At 43.1% G+C, this 21,945-nt stretch overlaps 1 protein-coding gene across 1 annotated transcript; it reads left to right on the top strand.

The window, feature by feature from the left end:
• The first annotated feature begins 14,462 nt into the window (after nucleotides 1–14,462).
• TRMT12 (tRNA methyltransferase 12 homolog) lies at nucleotides 14,463–16,268 on the top strand. Its single transcript, XM_037166743.2, has one exon. The coding sequence runs from the start codon at nucleotides 14,573–14,575 to the stop codon at nucleotides 15,890–15,892; it is 1,320 nt and encodes a 439-aa protein (XP_037022638.2). The 5' UTR covers nucleotides 14,463–14,572; the 3' UTR covers nucleotides 15,893–16,268.
• Nucleotides 16,269–21,945: the final 5,677 nt, after the last annotated feature.

The raw sequence follows: 21,945 nt of genomic DNA, 5'->3' as shown, positions 1-21,945 counted from the left end.
GGCGCTAAGCTTGGGGGCACCAAGGGAAGCAAAAACAAAAGGACTGAGTCAATGCCATTTCTGACTCATGAATCGTAGGACTCGTCTCTAGGAGAGAAAAAGAACCCTCTCTGGTGTCTCTTCTTATAAGAGACCAATCCCATCATAAGGTCATGACTTCATCTAAACCTAATTACCTTCCCCAAACCCTGTCTCCAAAAACAGCACAATTGGGGTGGGAGGGACAAACATTCAGTCCACAGCAAGAGGGTGTGTGTGTGTGTGTGTGTGTGTGTGTGTGTGTGTAGCAAGGAAGTGGGAGTAAGAAAGCTGAATCATTATCTTTCAGAGTAAGCATGCCGAGTAGGGGTACAACAGGACAGAGCAGAACACTGTAAATGGGATAATCCGAGGAAGGTTTATTCCCAGGTGGACAATTTATAAAGGTGCAGGAGTAGGGGCACTACAAGAGGTGACCCAACACTTACTAGCAGTTGCAGTCACCGACCTTCGGCCCAAAGGGGTAAAAATGGAGTGCATGGGGACCACAATTTAGAATGAGGGTCAGGTAGAGTAGCCCTCCTCCAGAGAAGCAGTGACCTCCAGTGGAAAACACAGCCAGGTAGGGTCGATCAGCGAGGAGGGAACCACAGGGGGGTTCAAATACTGTGATGATCACTCTCTCCCTCCCCTTCCCTCCCCCTCTCCCATGTCCTCTTCAGGTTGTCCCCAAAACAAACTCAACTGAAAGCCAAAGGGACCATTCATAAACCCACTGATGTGTTCACACAGGTGAGTTTCTCTGAACAGAGGGCAAGGAAGGGGTTAGAGAGTAGATTCAAGGGACAAATGGAAAATGTCCAACACAATGAGAACACACACAAAAATGAAGAAACAATAGGCATAATCCTATTATGGACCCAGAAGAAGCTTCTAAAAGAGCTGACTATAATTGCCTTTCCGAAATAAAAATTGGAAATAGGGAGACGCGGGGTTGGAAACTGTTTTACATTATATACTTTGTGGAACTATTTGACTTTCATAACAAAATACAACTTTGATAAAAAATACTTTTCAAGTGCTCTTTGCATTTGCAATAAGAAAATCATTTGTAACCTTTGCCATGTGATTTCGGTTAAGTGCTGGGGAGCGGAGGGCAGATTACAGTGGGTTGGGAAGAGGAGCTAAAATGAGTGGGAGATGAAATCTAAAAGACAGCCAAATGTTACTCAAATGTTTAAAGCCACTTGGTTTAGATAAATCAGAAGTGTGCTTCATGTGAATTATGTAGTAATGAGCTCTGTATAGGACTGCTCTGGGCCCATGTGCATGCACAGTTTTGAGTTTTGGAACATCTTTTTGTGCTTTTAATTACTAAAATGGTTTCTAGCTATTATTTCTTAACCTGTCCCCAAAATATCACCTTGCTGCTGACACTCGTTCCTCTTGCTGAATTTCCTTTGTGTACCCCCCAAACTCAAACTCAAAGTTGGAACCCTCTTGGACCTCCTCTTTTACTTCCAACATGGGTTATGGCTTCTCAATTTCAACAGGACTTTTCAGTCCCTGCCCCCCACATCTTTTCCTTAACAATCGTCTGTTTGTTGTTGTTTTTATCTTGCTGGTACCTAGGACAGGGATGGCTGGTCTTATTATGATGACAGCTCCCTAAGGTTACTGCTATTTTTTGTCTTTTAAATAACAGTATTTCATAAAATCGAATATTGATTGGAAGAACTGTGGTTACCGGGGGTGGGCAGAGAGGAACAGGGAGTTGTTCGATGGTGTGAAGTTGCAGTTATACCTGTGAGTGAGTTCCAGAGGTCTGTTGTACAACATAGCACCTATAGCTAACCACCGGGTCTTATGTGCTTAAGGTTTGTTAAGGTAGATCTCATGTTAAGTGTTTTCACCAAAACAAAAACAAAAGGACACAAGAGAACTTTTGGAAGTGATGCATATTCATTACCCTGATTTTGGTGATGGTATCACAATTGTATATACATATGTCCAAACTTACCAAGTGATGTACATTATGTACAGTTTTTTTGTATGCCAAGTATATTTGTATATTTTGTATATAATTCAATAAAAAAGAACAAAATACTGACTGGCTACTTAATTTAATTTTATTTTTTTAATATATTTTAATTCATTATGCCATTACAGTTGTTCTATTTCCCCCTTCATTCCCCTCCACCCTGCACACCCCCTCCTCCACCATTCCCCCCCTTTAGTTTATGACCATGTGTCTCAAGTTCTTTAGATTCTATATTTCCCCTCCTATTCTTGCCCTTCCCCTATCTATTTTCTACCTACCATCTATGCTACTTATTTTCTGTACCTTCTCCCCCCTTCTCCTTCTCCCACTCCCCTGTTGCTAATCCTCCATGTGGTCTTCATTTCTATGGTTCTGCTCCTGATCTAGCTGTCCTCTTAGTTTGCTTTTGTTTTAGATGTGGTTCTTAATAACTGTGAGTCTGCTGTTCTTTCACTGTTCATCTTTTTTATCTTCTTTTTCTTAGGTAAGTCCCTTTAACATTTCATATAATAAGGGCTTGGTGATGATGAACTCCTTGAACTTGACCTTATCTGAGAAGCACTTTATCTGTCCTTCCATTCTAAATGAAAGCTTTGCTGGATAGAGCAATCTTGGTTGTAGGTCTTTGGATTTCATGACTTGGAATACTTCTTTCCAGCCCCTTCTTGCCTGTAAGGTCTCTTTTGAGAAATCCTCTGACAGTCTAAATGGGAACTCCTTTGTAGGTGACTGTCCCCTTATCTCTTGCTGCTTCTAGGATCCTCTCCTTCATTTTAATCTTGGCTAATGTAATTACGATGTGCCTTGGTGTGTTCCTTTCTTGGGTCCAACTTCTTTGGGACTCTCTGAGCTTCCTGGATTTCCTGGAAGTCTATTTCCTTTGCCAGATTGAGGAAGTTCTCCTTTATTATTTGTTCAAATAAGTTTTCCACTCGTGGCTGTTCCTCTTCCTCTTCTGGTGACCCTATAATTCAAGTGTTGGAACGTTTAAAGAGGTCCTGAAGGTTCCTAAGCCTCTCATTTTTTTGAATTCTTGTTTCTTCATCCTTTTCTGTTTGGTCATTTTTTCCCTCCTTCTGGTCCACTCCTTTGATTTGAGTCCCAGTTTCCTTTCCATTACTGTTTGTTTCCTGTGTATTTCCTTTCATTTCAATTAGTTTAGCCTTCATATGTTCCTCTAATTTGTGACTAAAATCAAGCAGTTCTGTGAGCATCCTGATCACAGTGTTTTGAACTGTGCATCTGAAAGTTTGGCTATTTTTTCATCGCTTAGATTTATCGGCTCTGGGGCTCTGAGTTGTTCTTGAGCCATGTTTTGATCTGTTTGTGCCTGTTACATATGAGGAGCAGAGCCTTAAGTGTTCACAAGGGTGGGGCTACCCAGGTCGCAGGTCTGTGACACTTATGTGGGGGCAGGGTCAGAGAGGGACAATGGTGGTTTCCTCTGCTGCTTCCTGCCACTGGGGCCTTCACAGTCTGTCTCACTACTAGCTCCTTCACCGGTTTATCTTCACTCGAATGTGTGACCATGATCAGCCCTCAGTGGGTCCACTCACTTCTCCACACCTGGGATCCGCCTACAGCTGCTGACACACCTGGGTCACGCGCCTGGGTAGGTCCAGCGGATCTTTCCTGCCTGACCCTGCTCTGCTGCTGGCTCTGCCCCTCCTACCAGTTTGGCTGAAGGGTTTGTTGTTGTCAGACTTCTGTGTAGTTCAATTTTCTGTGGTTTGGCTGCATTTTTGTTGCTAAAACTTTGTTGTTTTTAAACTTCGTTGTGCGAGAAGGTGCAGTGCTTCCACCTACAGCTCCATCTTGGCCAAAGTCTGGCTACTTAATTTTAAATTCAACAAATGGCCCTGGCTAGTGTGGCTCAGTGGCTGAGTGCTGGCCTGTGAACCAAGGGGTTTCGGGTTCAATACCCAGTCAGGGCACATTCCTGGGTTGCAGGATGGGTCCCTGGTGGGGGGCGTGCAAGAGGCAACCACACATTGATGGTTCTCTCCCTCTCTTCCTCCCTCCCTTCCCCTCTAAAAATAAATAAATAGAGTCTTTTGAAAAATTCAACAATGTATTGAGTGTGCATATGTACAGGATACTATGCTAGCTGCTAAGGGAAAACAAAGACAAATTAGGCAGGGAAGACTCCTTCAAGTTGCTTTTAAGTGAGACACCCTAAGAGCTAGAACACAAGGAGACAGTCCAGAAAAAAAAACTTGTATCTTCGTGGAAAGTGTCTCTAAGACCCACCTCAGGAACGAGAAGGCATTTGAGCTGGGGCCTAAAAAATGGAACAGATGAGACATGAGAGAAAATGAGGAGGTACCACCTCATGCCTGTTAAGATGGCAAGTACCAGAAAGACAAGACTAACGAGTGTTGGCTGGGTGTGGGGCACAGGGAACCCTTGTATGGTGCTGGAGGGAATGCAAAGGGGTGCAGCCATTATGGAAAGTAGTGTGAAGCTTCCTCAAAAAAATTAAAAATAAAACTACTGTATGATCAGTATCTCCAAGAAATGTCTGTATTCTCGTGTTTCTTACAGCATTATTCACAATAGCAAGATACGGAAATAGCCTAAGTGTTTGTCAACAGATAGTTGGATAAAGAAAATGTGGTACATTGTTAGAAAAATGTCATGGTGGACAAACCCATTTAAGCCATGTAAACAAAATTTAATCTAGCTTATTTCATGAATGTGAGCAAAACATTTCTCTCTCCATCACTTCCCAGGTGCTGTGAAGTTAAATGACTCAGTCTGCCCATCAATTTCATAGTAACAGCTAATCGTTTGGTATTCAGCACAGGGAGACTCTGTGCTGCGTACTTTCCACACTTGATCTCCTTTAATCTTCTTAGGCTTCCAAAGTAGCTTTGTTATCTCCAGCTTATAGATAAGAATAATAATGAGGATGATTATAGCCCAACATTTTCCTGGTACTGACCAACACCTTTAATATAGATTACGTCTCTTACTTTCATTGATAACCCTATCTTGTAGGAATGTTTTTAATCCTCACTTTTTAGCTGAAAAACTAGTGATTCAGTACAGACAGGGTAAGTGAGTTGTCCAAGCAATGATGAACAGGATTCACCCTCTGGTCCCCTGTGACTCTCGAGTTCAAGCTTTTCTTCTCTTTAAGGCCCAGCCAAGTTCAAGCACAGACCTGTTGACCTTAGAGCTGAGAGACAGTGAATTACTGTGACCTTGTCTCCGTGTGAGTTTCAAGGTTTCTCTTCATCCCCACAGCCATTGTGTTAGGCCTGGCCCATTGTCTCTGCTCTACACCACCATAGCCCACAATTTAGGGCCATCCAACCTGTGGCCCTCACGGCTATGAATGCAGCCCAACACAAAATCGTAAATTTACTTAAAACCTTTTTCTTTGCTTATCAGTTTTTGTTAGTATTTGTGTATTATTAACGTGTGGCCCCAAACAATTCTGCTTCTTCCACTGTGGCCCAGAGATGCCAAAAATTTGGACACCCCTGGTTAGCAGTTTCCCAGCTTCTCCTCCATCCTCATTCAAATCCATAATCCTTAAAGCAGAGAAAATGGTTATCTTAGAACATAAATCATATCATTTCATTGTCTTGCTTCACCCCTTACTCTCTCTGTTCTTATGGCTTATAACAGAATCCTAACTCCTCACTGAGTCCTACTAGCATTTATTCAACCTATCTAACCTCCATTCACATCTGAGGTTAGATGTGAATGGAGGACTTCCCACTGTGCTCCATTCTCATTTCCTTACATGCTACCCTTTGCTCTACGCTTCAGCCACAAACCTCCCTTATGATCCAGGGACATTCCCATTTTGTCACTGCTTCTGGGCGTTTGCCCCTGCCGTTCCTTCTGTAGCGCTCTGCTTCTTGACTCCCCCACGCCTCAGTCTCTCTCTCTCTCCCTCCCTCTCTCTCAAACACAGACACACACACACCCCTCATCACTCCTTTCATTACATGATTAATATCTAACATGTAATTAAATCACTAATTGCATGATATTCCCAGCAATGCCTAGTTCTCCTGAGGGCAAGAACTGTGTTTTTTTCAGCTTTGGGTCTCTGGTGCCTGCCAGTACTTAACAGGTGCACGGTAAATTCTTGTCAAGTGAATAAATAGTAAGAGGAAGTCTAAACAAATTGTAAAAGGACAATAAAAATAGCAAAGTTTACTTTTTTGTAACAGCTTATAGTTAGAACATTTGGAATCTAGCTGTGAGCTCATAGCAACCATCATGCTGGCTACAACTAAGGCATATTTGGGTTCCTGACAATTGGATGTTAATTCAAATGGCTGTGAAGGCTTCTCACACTTATGTTTCCCTTTATCCCATGGGTTTCTTTAACTGATAAATGTGATGGAAAAGAACGCAGGCCTCATGAAGATAGGAACATTCTCTATCTCTTTTACCACCGTATTCCTTGCACATATTACATGCTCATTCAATTTTTAAAAATGAATCAGTCAAGTTTAATAACAGTTCAAAGTAATCGTATCACTATCAACAAAGATCTTGAAAATCTCAAACTCAAATTTGCAATGTAAATATATATATGTGGTGTTTTATAAAAAGAAAAACACCACTGTAAGGGTCCTCAGAGAGGAACACAGGTAAGTCAACTTCCTTGTTGTTAAAAAGATTAGACTAAATGAACCCAAAGGTCTCATATAAGATTCTGATTCCAGGACTATGTGCGAGGCATTTGGCATAGCAGGTGTATGTGTTCGCTGACAAGTAATTGGGTTCATGTGATGCCGGTGCAACCGACACCCCAATTTAGTATTGACTTTTCCCAGAGCCTTAGCAAGGACTTTTCACTCATTGGTTTCCAAGCTTGACAACTGCACATTCCTGTTTCTAGACTGGTTTGTAGCTTAGGAGCAGTTTTTCAAAGAGTTTCAAAAGAAGCCTGTAAATTCTGGCTCCTCAAGTCCCGGCTTACAACGGCAAGGCCGATACCGGGTAGAAAGAACGCTGGTTCTGGAGCCAGAATTGTGACCAGTCCCCAGCTCCGCCTGCACTAACTGCACGGCCTTAGCTCTACATCACCTACCGCGTGCGAGATTTGTTTTTCGTATGTAAGTAAAACTATACCGTTCAAGTTCCAAAGATTCACGACTCTAAGAAAGTATAAAAGCTTACAAACACGCACGTGTTATTCTTGTGTTTTAAAATCCCCAGTGCTTCCCACTGTGCTCAACAGAAAACCCAGACCCCGTCGCTTCGTCTAAACCTCTTGTGCGGTCTGACTCCTGACTACTCCCCCGCCTGCTCTCAGCCCCTGCCACGCCTGGCTCACTGGCTGTCCAGCCAGGTCACTGCACTAGGATGGAGCACATACTATTCCTATCAGCTGGCCTGTTCTGCCCCCAGCCTCCCTAACAGTCATGGGTGGTGAGGGGACCCTCTCTGTCCCAGAGGAGTAGTGACAGGTCCTCAGGGCAGGTCTTCGTTTCTTTTGCTCAGCCCTAGTCTGCTTGCCTCACTATGCTCACAGAGCCTAAAAGTGTAGTTAGTGTCCACCTTGCAACCCCAAGAATGAAAGGGTCATTCTGAGGCTGAAAAGGGGCCTGGTTTACTGAGGATTTCTCTAAACAGCTACACCAGCCCTGGAGTTTTATATTAAATATATATCTATATCTATGTCTATATCTATATCTATATCTATATCTATCTATCTATCTATCTATCTATCTATCTATCTATATATATATATATATCTCCCACCCATTGTTGAGCTGCTGTTCATTGGGGTTTTCATTTCTTGCTGCCAAACACACTCGCGCCTCTGAATTAGTTATGTCAGTAAGGGCTGTCTAACAGAGATGAATGAAGAAAGACTGGTGGGGAATTCCAGGACCCTTGACAAGCCCTGGGCATTCAAACCCAAGAAATTTCCTCCAAAGCTTCCATTACCTTGGTGCTGGTTCTGCTGCCATCTAGTGGCAATGTTTTAGAACTAAAACGCTTTCTGGCCAGGAATTGTTTTTCCTGCAGCCCTTTCTTCTTCCATCTCTCGATTGATTCATTCACTTGTGTGTGTTCATTGTACTGTGTGTGGCAGTTCCTCATAAGTGCAATAAGGGAACACAATAATTATAAATGGGGGGAGTCCAGCTCCTTGCGCCCTGAAACTTGCACACTTGGCGGGGAGAGAGCCATTAACCAAATAAAAAAATGAAAAAACTATGACGGGAAAGAGCTACAAAAGAAGAATATGGTGCTACAAGAATCAGTGATATTTGACTCATTGGGGAAGTGAGTAGGAGGTTAGAGAAGCTTTTCCTGAAGACGCTGTGACTGGCCTGAGATCTCAGGGGTGAGCCGTTAGGGAGTTTTCTGGGCAATGAGGAAAGAAAGTCATGAAAGTGAGCTGCAGTGAGGGGAGGGATGTGTTCCGGGCAAGGGAGTAAGAGAATGCTACATGTTCGGATTAATACTTGATACTAGACATTCCAGTTTCTGAATTGAGTCTATGGTTGTGAATTATTGTGCCTGCAGAATTATTTTACCCTGAGAAGGGGCTGCAAAGATATCAGCTGACAGATATCTATAGAATACTCAACCTAACAATAGCAGAATATACACATCATAATTGAATAATCCAGTGTTGTCCACTGTCTTTGAATAATTCATATTATGATAGCTAGAACTCAAAATGTTGTAATACTTAAATTTATAAAAACTTCAAAATAGCAAGTTTTAATACAATAGCCTATATGAAAAGTTCTCACTTTATTAGTAGATACTATTACTGAATCTTTTTTATGTTTTCCAGTAAAATTACAATATAACTTATTTTATATGGTAATGATTGTGTTTTTACTTATTGATTTGTAGTGTTTGAAGTGTAAACAGTCAAATGAGTACTTGAAACTCATGGGTTGTAACCAGAAAGCATGTCCAGGTGAGCCCCACTGCCACTGGGCCATCCTTCCCTGCTTGGGCATAAGACAGACCATCTACCGGCTTCTCTGCTTTGACCCATTAATTATGCAGGGATAAGCTGTTTAATTTCTCATCCTTGGAATTCCCAGAGTTTCCTTGTAATTGATTCCTAATTTCCTTCCTCTGTGGTCAGAGAATATACTTTGTTTCAATCCTTTTAAATTTACCAAGGTTTGTTTTATGGCTAAGCATAAAGTCTGTCATGGATTTCTGAATGAATTTCAAGATAATAACCAGTGTATGACATTTTCTAGAACTGGCCAGTTTGTGAAATCTTAATTGTAGCTACTGCTAAAAATACCTAACACCAGTTGCTTAATGTGACTTTGACCTTGAAATATTTAAATACTGACAGTGTGTTTGGAAACCTCACTCCAATATTGACTAGTATGTTCTGAACAGCTTTGGGTAAAGAATTTATTGTTCCTGTTTATAACATTGCTCCCTTCCTTTTGAGTAAACTTTGGTATATAAATTCAAATAAAATTTATAACTGAGAAGGTGATTAAGACTAGAGTAAAGTGATAAGGTATTTTTTTCAGAAAGTATGCACATAAAATATTATTATCTGAATGGTTAGGTTGTACTTAATGACCCCCATATTTTGCCAGCGTCTGCACTAATCTTTTATTGTTAATTAGGTACCTTTGAAACCATTACCCTTTGGGTGTCTATAGGATATCAGGAAGGTGTGAATTGGGTGGGTAGGTTATTAAGGCCTCAAAGGTCAATGCATCATAAATCAGTAAGTACTTATCAAATGCCTACTTTTCTATCAATTCCTTGAAGGCAGGGGTCATGTATTTTTTCATTCCTACCATTTATGGATCACAGATTACCTGGAACATATAAAGTTCAGTGGCATGTCTTCAAAAATGTAAAAGCCAGATAAGCAAATCCCAAATTACAAACAGATTCATTTACAATGGTTTCACTTTTCATAACACAGTTTTCTATAGAAATATGTGTCTCCTTAGAAATATCTAACTAAATAAAAATGATAATAAAAGCATATTAATACTTATAAGCGAAGGTGGGACATCCACTTGGGAAGCTGTAAGAAAAGTTGGAGACAAGGGCACTGTCACTGGGGCAGAGAGAAGGGATGCTCTGGAGAACGATGCACCAGGTAAAATACATTAAAAATGGAGATGGCTTTGTTGTGAGCACTGGGGACAAGTGAGAGGCCTAAGCAAAAGAAAAGTCCCTGTTTGTGACATGAGCATCTAGGAGAGTGGCAGGGGCATTTCACAAGCTAAAGAGGAACAGGGAGAACACAAGCTTAGCACATCAATTAGTCTTCCAGGTGTCTGAATGACACTGGTACAGAAGGGAACCTAGAGGAAAAATAAAACATTGTAACAGAAGACTTCTCCCATCTCCCACTACAGATAAGCCTAAAGGGAGTTTCCGTTTGTTTGGGCCCTGGAAAATAACTTCCTCACGGCGCCATACATTTTCTAAAGATTTTTCTAACATATAAATAACATTTCTTCACCACATACAATTTATCACTAGAGAAAAAAAAGTACCAAAGAACATGGAATCACCTGTAATTATATCACCTACAGGAATTTACTGTGAATCAACGTTCCCATTTTTGAGCTGGTCCTAATAAACTTGATTAAATACATAAACAAAAATTTGCCACCACCTAGGGCACATACGTATATTTTGTAATTCAGTACTGCATAGGGAGTAACCTCCCATGTGATAACAATTTCTTATAATTATGATAACTGTATAATATTTCCATCTAAAGCATGTATCATAATTTATTTAACATTTCATATATAGCTTTAAATAAAAAAGCAAGAGTATTTTAGTCTATCAGTCTTAGTCTGAATTTCTGATCATCTCCGCGTTCATGGATTAGAGTACTCTTTGAATGGGTATGAACCTGCTCAAGTCTTTTGCTTCCTCAAAGTAGTCAGTCTCTTAATAGATAAATATTTGCCAAACAGTGACTTATGACTGGGAACTATACAAGATGCTGGGGATATGGCAGTAAATAGGGAAAGAACATCCCCTGTTTATGACAAGAGTATTTGCTACTGGAGAGACAGCTATTTAAGAGTAAAAAAGTAGCAAAAAGAAAACAGGAGGCAGGCCAAGATGGCGGCATAGGTGGAGACGCCGTGCTTCCTCGCACAACCAAGTTTAGAGACAACTAAATAATAGCAACAGAAAACACAGCCACAACACAGAAAATTGAACTTTTCGGAAGTCTGATAACAACAAATTCTTCAGCCTGACCGGTAAGAGGGGCGAAACCAGCAGCTGGCAGAGCAGGGTAGCACAGGAAAACTCGGTCAGACGGACTAAAGCGCGCGGAATCCAGGCGCAGGGTTGGACCTGGTGGGCAACTCAGCGACCGTGGGGAAACAGCGAGGGAGCAGGGCTGCGGGTTGACTGTGGTCACGCATTCGTTTGTGGATAGACAAGCGAGGGAGTGGGCGATTGGATGGGAGCCAGCAGCCCCAGTGGCAAGGGGCAGCGGAGGGCACCGCCATTTCCCTGCTCTGACCCCACCTCCACATACAGCGTCATAATCCAGCGACCTAAGTGGCCCTGCCCTGGTGAACAACCTAAGGCTCTGCTTGTCACCCAGCCGTGAGTAACAGCAGAGGGGGCCGCCATTTCTCCGCTCTGACCACGCCCCCACGTACAGAGTCACAACCCAGCGACCCGGGAGCCCAAGGCTCCGCTCCTCAGACTTAACGGGAGCAAACAGACCAAAAATGGCTCAAGATCTCAAAGCCCCAGAGCCTATAAATCTAAGTGATGAAGAAATAGCAAAACTCTCCGATGCACAGTTTAAAACATTGGTGATCAGGATCCTCACAGAACTGGTTGATTATAGCCACAAATTAGACAAACATATGAAGGCGAAACTAATTGAAATGAATGGAATTGCACAGGAAACCAATAGCGATGAAAAGGAAACTGGGACTCAAATCAATGGAGTGGACCAGAAGAAAGCAAATAATGGCCAAACAGAAAAGAGTCAAGAAGCAAGAATTCAAAAAAATGAGGAGAGTCTTAGGAACCTCCAGGACATCTTTAAACGCTCCAACATCCAAATTATAGGGTACCAGAAGGGGGAAAGGAACAGCCACCAGCGGAAAACTTATTTGAACAAATAATAAAGGAGAACTTCCCCAATCTGGCAAAGGAAATAGACTTCCAGGAAATCCAGGAAGCTCAGAGAGTCCCAAAGAAGTTGGACCCAAGAAGGAACACACCAAGGCACATCGTAATTACATTAACCAAGATGAAAATGAAGGAGAGAATCCTAGAAGCAGCAAGAGCTAAGGGAACAGTCACCTACAAAGGAGTTCCCATCAGACTGTCAGAGGATTTCTCAAAAGAGACCTTACAGGCAAGAAGGGGCTGGAAAGAGGTATTCCAAGTCATGAAATCCAAAGACCTACAACCAAGATTGCTCTATCCAGCAAAGCTTTCATTTAGAATGGAAGGACAGATAAAGTGCTTCTCAGATAAGATCAAATTCAAGGAGTTCATCATCATCAAGCCCTTATTATATGAAATGTTAAAGGGACTTATCTAAGAAAAAGAAGTTAAAAAAACATGAACAGTGAAAGGACAACAAACTCACAGTTATTAACAACCACACCTAAAACAAAAGCAAACTAAAAGGACAGCTAGATCAGGAGTGGAAACATAGAAATGAAGATCTCAAGGAGGGTTAGCAACAGGGGAGTGGGAGGAGGAGAAGGGGGGAGAAGGTACAGAAAATAAGTAGCGTAGACAGTAGATACAAAATAGATGGGAGGGCAAGAATTGTATGGGAAATATAGAATCTAAAGAACTTGAGACACATGGTCATAAACTAAAGGGGGGGTAATGGTGGGGACGGGGGGTAGGGTGGAGGGGAATGAAGGGGGGGAATAGAACAACTGTAACAGCATAATCAATAAAAAATAAATTTAAAAAAAGAGTAAAAAAGTAAATAGCAAGCGAGGGCTAAAGAAGAAACTAACAAAGCTTTAAAGAGACAGAACAGTGGAAGAAAGTGACACTTTCAGAGACAGTATGAAATAAAGGCCCCACAAAAAGATGACCGCAAGGCAAATCCCCAGCCGTTGACCATCTAGAGGAGGGCATTTCAGACAAAGGAACAGCGAGCACAAAGGTAAAAGCACTAGAAAGACTGGAAGCTGGAGTCCCAAGAGAATGTTTAGCCTGGGGAACATTTCCTCCTCAGGATGAGATTTAGGTCTCAGATCATGCACAGTCTGGTGGGCCAGGACAAGGAGCTTACTTGCTGAACAAAGGGCAGGCAGGAATTGTTTTTCAGTGGGAATTTATTTACCAATCCACATCCCTCACTGGTTGACAGATGATGGCGCGGGGGGGGGGGGGCATTAATTCCCCAGCATCTCTAGTCTACCCTGGACTTGGAATAAAATAATTCTGGTTAGCAGAGAAAGCCACAGGCCAAGGCTCCTAAATGCTTGCAGTTAGAAGCCACTGAGTGGCACATAGAGAGTGGTGGGCATCAAAGGTACATGGGGCACCCAGAGGGTTTTTAGCTCTGTCCTGGTCGATGTTTTCTCCATTTCTGAGCCTTTAACAAGAGAAAAACTGAAAACAAGAACAACTCTGATGGATAATGAATAGGAAAGAAGAGACAAGAAAGTGTTAGCCATAGCTCGTGCCTCCCATCCAGACATCTGCATTGGGGACTTCAATATTTAAGCGCCCTGGGTCCCAATGACCTAACCTGTAGAATGGTGCGAGGAAAGCCAAAAAGGCAGGGCTTCTTTACAATTCTTTTCAATTATTTTAAGTTATAGGCAGGGGAATTCCCCTTTGTCTTCCCTCATTAGAGATATCAAAGCATTTCAAGTGGTAAATATCTGCTGTCTGCCACTTTAACTCGTCGTTACATTGTATCTCTTGAGTATCTACTTTTCACTAGCCAGGGGTCAAAGTATTTTACATATCTCTAACCACTATAGCATTGATTTGAGAAGTGAACATGATTCCCATTTATAGATGAAGATTCTGGTTCTGAGAGGTGATATGATTTCTCTGAACTCAGACCCTTCTGACTTAAACCCTCGTTTCCTTTACTGCTGGACAGTGAGATAGTGACGACTATCTTTGCAATGAAAAGGAATAAAGAAGCAAGCTACATCATACTCTTCACTCAGCAAATAAGGCGGCTGCTGACGCTGACCTGAGAGAGCAGCATGTGGGACTCCGTCCCCCAAAGTCGGCCCATTATTCCAGCTTCACTTCCCCCTTTGGATTCGTGAGCAGCACTGAAGAGAGTGCACGAGGGTTCTGGAGGATACCCACTAATTTAAAGTGTTTAAGTGGGTAAAGCAACTAATGGGTCGTCACAATAAAGATGGCAGTACCGACTTCACCAAGGCAACGATGACGCAAATCGTCTACTGGAGCCTCAACAACACCTGGTTCCGGCCCGCAAGTTTGACGTCACTTCCGTTCCGGTTCATTGTCGTGCACGCCTCTTTTCCTGCTGTGGCTGTGAATGGACCCCGGGAGGTGAGTGGACTCTGAGCAGAGTGTTGCGGAGGGAATCCGGAGAAATGTGAGGCCACGAATATGGAAAGGGGAGGCGGGAAGCCCGTGGCTGTTGTCGCAGTTGTGACCGAGCCTCGGTTTACCCAGCGATACAGGGACTATCTGGAGAAGGAGAAACTCTTGGACACACAGCACCGCGTGGAAAAGATGCCGGATGGCACCGTGGCGCTACCCGTGCGGGGAGAGGCGCTCCCTGAGCAGCACCTGCAGGAGCTGAGGAATCGTGTGGCTCCAGGCAGCACCTGCACGCTAACGCAGCTCTTGGATCCTGCTCCTTCAAAGAAGGCCCAGGGTTGTTCACCCGCCCAAAGGCTGTGTCTTGAGGTGAGTCGCTGGGTAGAGGCTCGAGGAGTGACGTGGTCGGCTGAGTTGGAGGCTGATTTGCCTCGATCTTGGCAACGGCACGGTAACCTCTTGTTGCTGAGTGAGGACTGTTTCCAAGCCAAGCAGTGGAAAAATCTGGAACCAGAACTCTGGGAGATTGTTGCTTCGGCACTTGGCGTCCAGCGTTTGGCCAAACGGGGACGGGTATCACCCAATGGCACTCGAACTCCAACAGTGACATTGCTGCTGGGCGACGATGGCCGGGTTGAGCACGTGGATAATGGGATCCGATATAAATTTGACATAACCCAGTGCATGTTCTCCTTCGGAAACATCACTGAGAAGCTCCGAGTGGCATCGCTGCCCTGTGCTGGACAAGTGCTGGTGGATCTCTATGCAGGGATTGGTTATTTTACGTTGCCCTTCCTAGTTCATGCTGGTGCTGCCTTCGTCCATGCCTGTGAGTGGAACCCCCATGCTGTAGTCGCTCTGAGAAATAACCTTGAGATTAATGGAGTAGCAGATCGGTGCCAAATACACTTTGGGGATAATAGAAAATTGAAACTCTCAAACGTTGCAGACAGGGTGAACCTGGGGCTGATTCCCAGCTCTGAAGAAGGCTGGCCCATTGCCTGCCAAGTGCTAAGAAAGGACACTGGGGGCATTTTGCATATCCACCAAAATGTAGAATCTTTCCCCGGGAAGACTCGCCAGCCTGCTGGAATCAGTGAAATGGGGAAGGAGCACTGGCCTTATCCTCAGCAAATTATCATCAACCAATGGGAACATGAAGCTCCCAGGGATCCCAGGAGAAAAGTGCTGTCAGCGGCCATCAAACCAGAGTGGCACAGATGGGCAGAATCGGCAAAGACTCGCATCGTCACTCTTCTTCAGCAGGTGCACGGGGAACCGTGGAAAACACAAGTCTTGCACATCCAACCAGTGAAATCCTATGCTCCCCATGTGGATCACATAGTCCTGGATCTGGAATGCCGCCCCTGTCCTCTGGTTGGCTAGAGAAGGTAGATTCTGACCTACAAGCTCAATCTATGTGCGAGTGACCCTTAGTGCATCAGCTCAGGCCGGGTTCTCACCCCTCTTGTCTCTGGGCAATCTATTGGAATATTTTGTGGCCCTGAAAGCAGGCTCTAGACCAGTCCAAACCACTTCATTTGTCTTCCATCGATCACACTGAGAATGAGCTACATATTTGGGAGAAGCAATGTGGCTTACTGAAAAGAGGCCCATCTGCGCCATCAGTGAATTCCAATTCTGACCTCAGTTCTGTCTGACCTTGGGTACATGGTTTCAGTATTCTTCTGGCCTTGGATTTTCTTATTTGCATATGGAGGTTTCTTCGAACTGCCTTACATTTGAACTGCCTTTTTTTTTTTTAAACAAGTACTTGTACGTAAAGCATTGGTTATTTCAGAGTGAAAGGTGTTGCTCTTTCCAAAATCACTCTGGTTACAGTATGGGAAATTGACTGGAGGGTGGCCAGGATGGAAGTAGACCAGTGAGAAGGTTCCTGTGGTTGTCCAGGTGACAGTGGCTTGGACTAGGGTGGTGGCATTGGGAGGTGGATGGACTTAAGAAATAAAATCGATGGGACTAAGCAGTGGAGTCCATATCAAGGCATTAAAATGGTGCTGCTTTGTTATTACCACTGACAAAATATGGAGGGAAGGGGACAAAAAAATTACTCTAGTGTATTAACTCTATTTCCCTACTGTGGCATTCCTAAATGCCTGTGTTTTTGTGGGGGGTGGTGCATGTCTTAGCTACTGGATTTATTGTGGTAGAAAAAGGGATAATATGACTTTTATATTGTAGGGAACTAGATTTTCAGTCTTAAGCTTGTGCATTAGCTGCCAAGTGCTAGTTATTTTAAAAGTTCACATTAAAACCTCAGATTTTTAAAGGCTTCAGGCTCCCTTTTCATCTCCCTTCCCCGGCCGACAACATCAAAACCAGCTGGAGGAGCTGTAGGGAATGTGAGATGTTCTGTAGAGTTTTTCAGGCCTTACCTTATTCTTTGGCTGTCTGCCATCAGCACTGTTTACCCTTAGGATGACTAATGGTAGAGAATCTCTATTTACCTTTGGGATGACTAATGGTGGAGAATTGCTTCTCAGTGCTTTGTTTCCGTGCACTTTGAAGCCATCTGGGCTTGTTTGCCTGACAAGGGAAATACAGAAAAGTGTGTGGCTTTATCAGGGCTGTGATGGTTCCAAGCATTTGGCTGGCTGGGGATGGGCTGGGCTGCTTGTCCTTCCCGAGACAGTGGTGCTGAAGACGGGATTGGTGTTGTGTGTGTTATTCCACAAATATTAAGTGTCTACTATACACATGAGCTATAGGATATATTCATTAGACACTGTTCCAGCCTCTGCAGAGCTCACACCCTAGCAGCAGAAATAACACAAATACTCAGAGAACTGGAGTACAATGAAATAAGTGCCAGCGGTGATAGCATGTTGTAGGAGTGCAAAGGTGGGGAAGAAAAGTTCTGAGGAATGAATGGTGAAGTCTTTAGAGAGGCAGCACTTGAACTGGGGCTTAAAATCTGGGTAGAATTTTAGTAAGTGGAATCAGGGTAAAAAGATTCTAGTTGAAGAGAGTAACAGGCGCAGGAGTTTGAATGCTCCGAAAATGTTTGGAACATTGCCAGTAGGTCAGTTTGGAACAGAGGCAGCAATGAGAGATGTGTTGAAGGTGGGGGCTGCTGTGAGGATTAAAGAAGAGTAAGTGTCTTGTACACGGTAAGCCCCCAGGAAGTGTTGGCTGTCATGTGATCCCATCACAAAAGCAGCCTTTCTATGTTTGCCTTCGTCATCTCCTCTGGTACATACTGAGTTTGTTCTCACACGTGGCTTTCTTGCCTCTAAGTAAAAATGCCAAGCTGGGGCTTGAGCCAATGTGGGGAGGAAGGCAGGGGCAAACAGTGAGGAAGATGAGTCACAGAGCCACACGTCCAGGGGCTAAGGAGTTACCTTCCTGCCTTTAGCTATGGATGGGCAGCACCTGCATGAATTCATTCAACGTGATGTATGTATCGGCCCTGAGTGATCACTGGTGAAAGAAGATTGACATGGTTCTGAAATTTGGGGGGGCCAGTGATCTGCTTAAATGCCAAGATGCCTGCTTCACAGTAAAGAACAAATTCTTGCATCTTACTCATTTTATTAATATCCTGCCCCCAAAGAAACACAGTAAGCTCCTTAGTCTTTGTGGAAATTGACAGTTTGGGAATACTGCTCTGACTCATACCGGGTGACAGTTTTCAGTGGGATCCAGAGCATGCACAACTCTGTAGCAGGTGCAGCGTGCACTGTAGTCTTGTTAGATGGGCCGTTCATTCCAGGAGATTCTTTTGGGCAGCAGTATCTGCAATAAGCAGAGCAGCCATGAGAGTTAAGCTCCAATAGGGGAGTCGCAGGGTAGACTCCTAGGGTTCTGCAGCAAGGCCAGGTCATCTGCAGCAGAGAACATGTCATTCAAAAATGGTTCCTCGCATGCTAATGGGCCTTGAAGGAACTGAGCATCTCTTAAGACATCAAATGACCCTGTAACCACAGTGTGCAGTATGGGCTGGGTGTTGTCAGACCCACTAAGTCAGTCCATCGTAAGACGGAAGTGGGGCATCAGGAATTGATGGCAGTCAGGGCCAGAGGAAACAGGTGCACAGCCAGGTGGCCCAGACTCCCATGTCATACTTATCATTCTTGCACCAATGTCCTTTCTTCAGCTCACAATTTTGGCTGCTTGAGAGGCTCTTATGTCTGACGGAAGGAGGACAAAAAAGCCAGGGCTAAGTTCACTGATTGATTTTCTTGGAATATGGATTATTTATGTATATTTATGTATATTTTATGTATATTTATGTATACATAAATAACCACAGGTTATTTATGTATATTTTCAAAACAAAAATAATCTGCTGTTACCCTATGGCCCTACCCAGGAGTGGTCTTAAAAGGTAGCCGTGAGGGAAATCTTCCTGAAAGGTAGCATCTGGGGGAATATTCTGGTCATCGACTCTGTGTGGGAAGAGCAGTGGCCTGAAGTAAGACTGTACCTCCATGGCAAGTGGCAAAGAAGTTGGCTGGTTGAGCAGGGGCCCAGAACGGGAAAGACCGGGAGGTCAGAGACAAGGAAGCCTGGGGAAGAAGCAGTGGAGAACTCTGGGCTGGGGCACATGTGTAGAGAAACTTTGTATAGTGTAACAGTGCCTACCAGGGACAGTCTACCATGGAAGAAGCACTCAACAGCCATGCAAACAAAAGACTTGGCCAGTTAACTTCAGCAACTGTAATCAGCTACCCCAGTAGTGTCATGATGGGTTCATGAACAAAGTAGTCATGTTGAAGAGATGCAGGTTAGCAAGAGGAGAACAGCATAGCTTCCACTCATCTAGAGCCACTCCCTAAAGTTCAACCCTGAGCCTTTGATACAACACCATCCCTTAAGGAAACCAAGCTGATGTTTGGTAGCAAGTTAATTACATCGGGCTTCTAGGCGAGAAGGACAGTGATTCATCTTTACTAGAATATTTCCATCTCCAGGAATGAGCTTGCCTTTCCTGCCTGCAAGATGTTGGCCAGCACTACTATCCAAGGCTTTACAAGCGTTTGGTCCATTAGTATGTATCCTACATAATACTGCCTTTGACCTAGGGTACCCACTAGGGCAGTTTAGTGGGCAATGACCGCGGCATTCACTGGTCCTGTCACATACTTCACAACCTAGAAAGTGCTGGTCTGATGGAGGGATGGGAAAACCTTCTGAAACTAAATACCCCCACTAAGACGCCATATACTCTCTAAATCAATAGCCATTATATAGTTCATGTCCCTTACAGATAGAAAAGAGAGGTCTGGTAATGAAAGGGCCAATGAAAACTGACAGAAAATTCCAACTATTTTTTTACACATCCTATTATCGAAAGCCTTTTTTTTTAGAGCCACTAAAAGGCGTTTGAATCATTAAAGCCGAATGAACAGGTTGTTATTTTTGACCACAGGTTATTTATGTATATGAAGTGTGTTGTGCGTGCGTGCCCACTCACACCCATACTGTTCTGGATACACTCGGAAATATACACATGAGTCGTGCAACATTCAAATCAGCGTAGAAACCGAAGATTAACATTCAGTGAGTTGTAGTTTTTTCTTGGAAAGCTTATCTTCTATTTTAAAACTTCCTAAGCATCTAAAAGCTACCTCACTAATACAAATTTAGTTTCAAAGTAGAATTTTAAAGTACTTGCCACCATCTTAGTCAAACCTTCATTTTATGGACAGTGAGAGTAAGGTGTAGAAAGTTTAGTGTGCATGCTGCCGAAGGGCGTGCGAGATGTAGAAAGTTAAAAGAGACTTTCTTGAAGTCATAGGTGAGAAAAATAAGAGTGACTATGCCACCACTTCTGAAAGTTCTTGGCCCAAGATGGAATTTAGTTGGAATTAGAAATTCTTATAAAATTTGTGCATCAAACTAAGGTAGAAAACTGTTAAAACATTAAAAGGAACTGAAGCATTTGCACATGTTTAAAAGCTTTTTATTTAATATTTAGGACATACAACTTTTTAAGTAAAAATAGGAGTAAAGCCTGTAAACTTTTATTTTCCATTTTATATGGTCATAATAGAAACTTATGTTCTGTCTCCTTACTACACTTCTCTTAAATTAGTCCTTGTGGACCCTTTTCTCCATAATGGCCTCTCTTTTTGCTTTAAATTGCAATTAGGGCAGAATAAGAGGTAGCTTCAGCAGTTAATTTACATCTCTGAGGTTTCTCTGTAAGCCTTCATAGTTCTTTCTTTTTACCAAGTTTGCTTTCCTTTGGGAATTCTGTCAAAACTGCAAGGGTATTACCCTGATGTGCAGTTTAGGAAGATTAACCCCACAGAAGTAAACAGACAAGATTAGAAAAATGATGATCATATATTGCAATAAACAGGCAAGCTTTGGTAGGATCTTTGGTCAGGATACTGCCAGTGTCAATAGTAAGGAAACAGGTACAAGAGACTCAAGAAAAAAGAGGTAATATTTGAACACAGCTCAGCTATGGTTGAAAAAAGGAAAGAGTCAAAGACACCTGAAATTGTAAGCTCCAGGTAGCCTTGAGTTCAAATGCTGCGTTTGACTCTTAGGTAGCTTTGGACTTAGTGGCCACCTAACTTTTTGATCTTGATAACTAATCTAAGCCTCAGTTTTCTCTAAAACAGAAATAATAATACCCATCAAGCCCTGGCTCCATGTCCCTTGGTTGGTTGGAATGTCTTCCTGTAAACCAAAAGGTCGTGGGTTCAGTCTTGATCAGAGCACGTGCCTGGGTTGGAAGGAGGGGTTTGGTCCCCAGTCCGGGCACACATGGGAGGCAACACCCATCGGTGTTTTTCTCTCATTTGTTTCTCTCTTTAGCATCCTTCTCCTCTTCCTAAAATCAACAAGCATGTCCTCAGATGAGGATAAAATAAATAAAACCTGTCAAAATGAGGCTGATAGAAGAATTTAAATAAAATGTAAAACCCTTATCATAATGCCTAGTGTATAGTAAGCCCAGATGGCAGGGGATAACAATAGAAGGTGAAAAACGTGACACTGGAGTAAGGAGTTTGGGTGCGGGTTCAATCGTTCTACCACACGAACGGACATCTGGAGAAAGGAGTCTTGGAGTTTTATAATCCTCCCTTACGGAGAGTTCTTAACTCACAGAGGATAATCACCCATCCAGAGCCCTTATACAAAGTGGATTGCAGAGTACAGCTGAGCTAAGAAACACAAGTGAACCAGGTTCTTGCTTACTATTTTATCCCCGTCACTGAAATGGCAAGGTCTGCAGTGCAGACTCAGACCTAATTTATATTCTTATTTGCTGGCGAAGGAAGAGAAAGATAAGGATGGCCGGATTAGTGCACTAATTATATGGGTGGGCAAGAAAGGAGGGGGGAACTTTTCCTTTACCATCCTAGGTTCCAAGGCTGAGCCCCTGGTAATTAAACCGACAAGAGAGATTGACAAGAGAAAAAGTTTCACTAAGTCATGAGTTCCATCAACAGGGGATAAAC

This window comes from Artibeus jamaicensis, unplaced genomic scaffold, assembly GCF_021234435.1.
Source record: "Artibeus jamaicensis isolate MK-2021 breed Jamaican fruit bat unplaced genomic scaffold, CSHL_Jam_final scaffold_916, whole genome shotgun sequence".
Lineage (NCBI taxonomy): Eukaryota > Metazoa > Chordata > Mammalia > Chiroptera > Phyllostomidae > Artibeus > Artibeus jamaicensis.
This window is presented reverse-complemented; position numbering and strand designations above follow the sequence as displayed.

Coding starts and splice junctions, on each gene's coding strand:
- TRMT12 (XM_037166743.2), top strand. CDS start 14,573: ATGGAAAGGGGAGGCGGGAAGCCCGTGGCTGTTGTCGCAGTTGTGACC.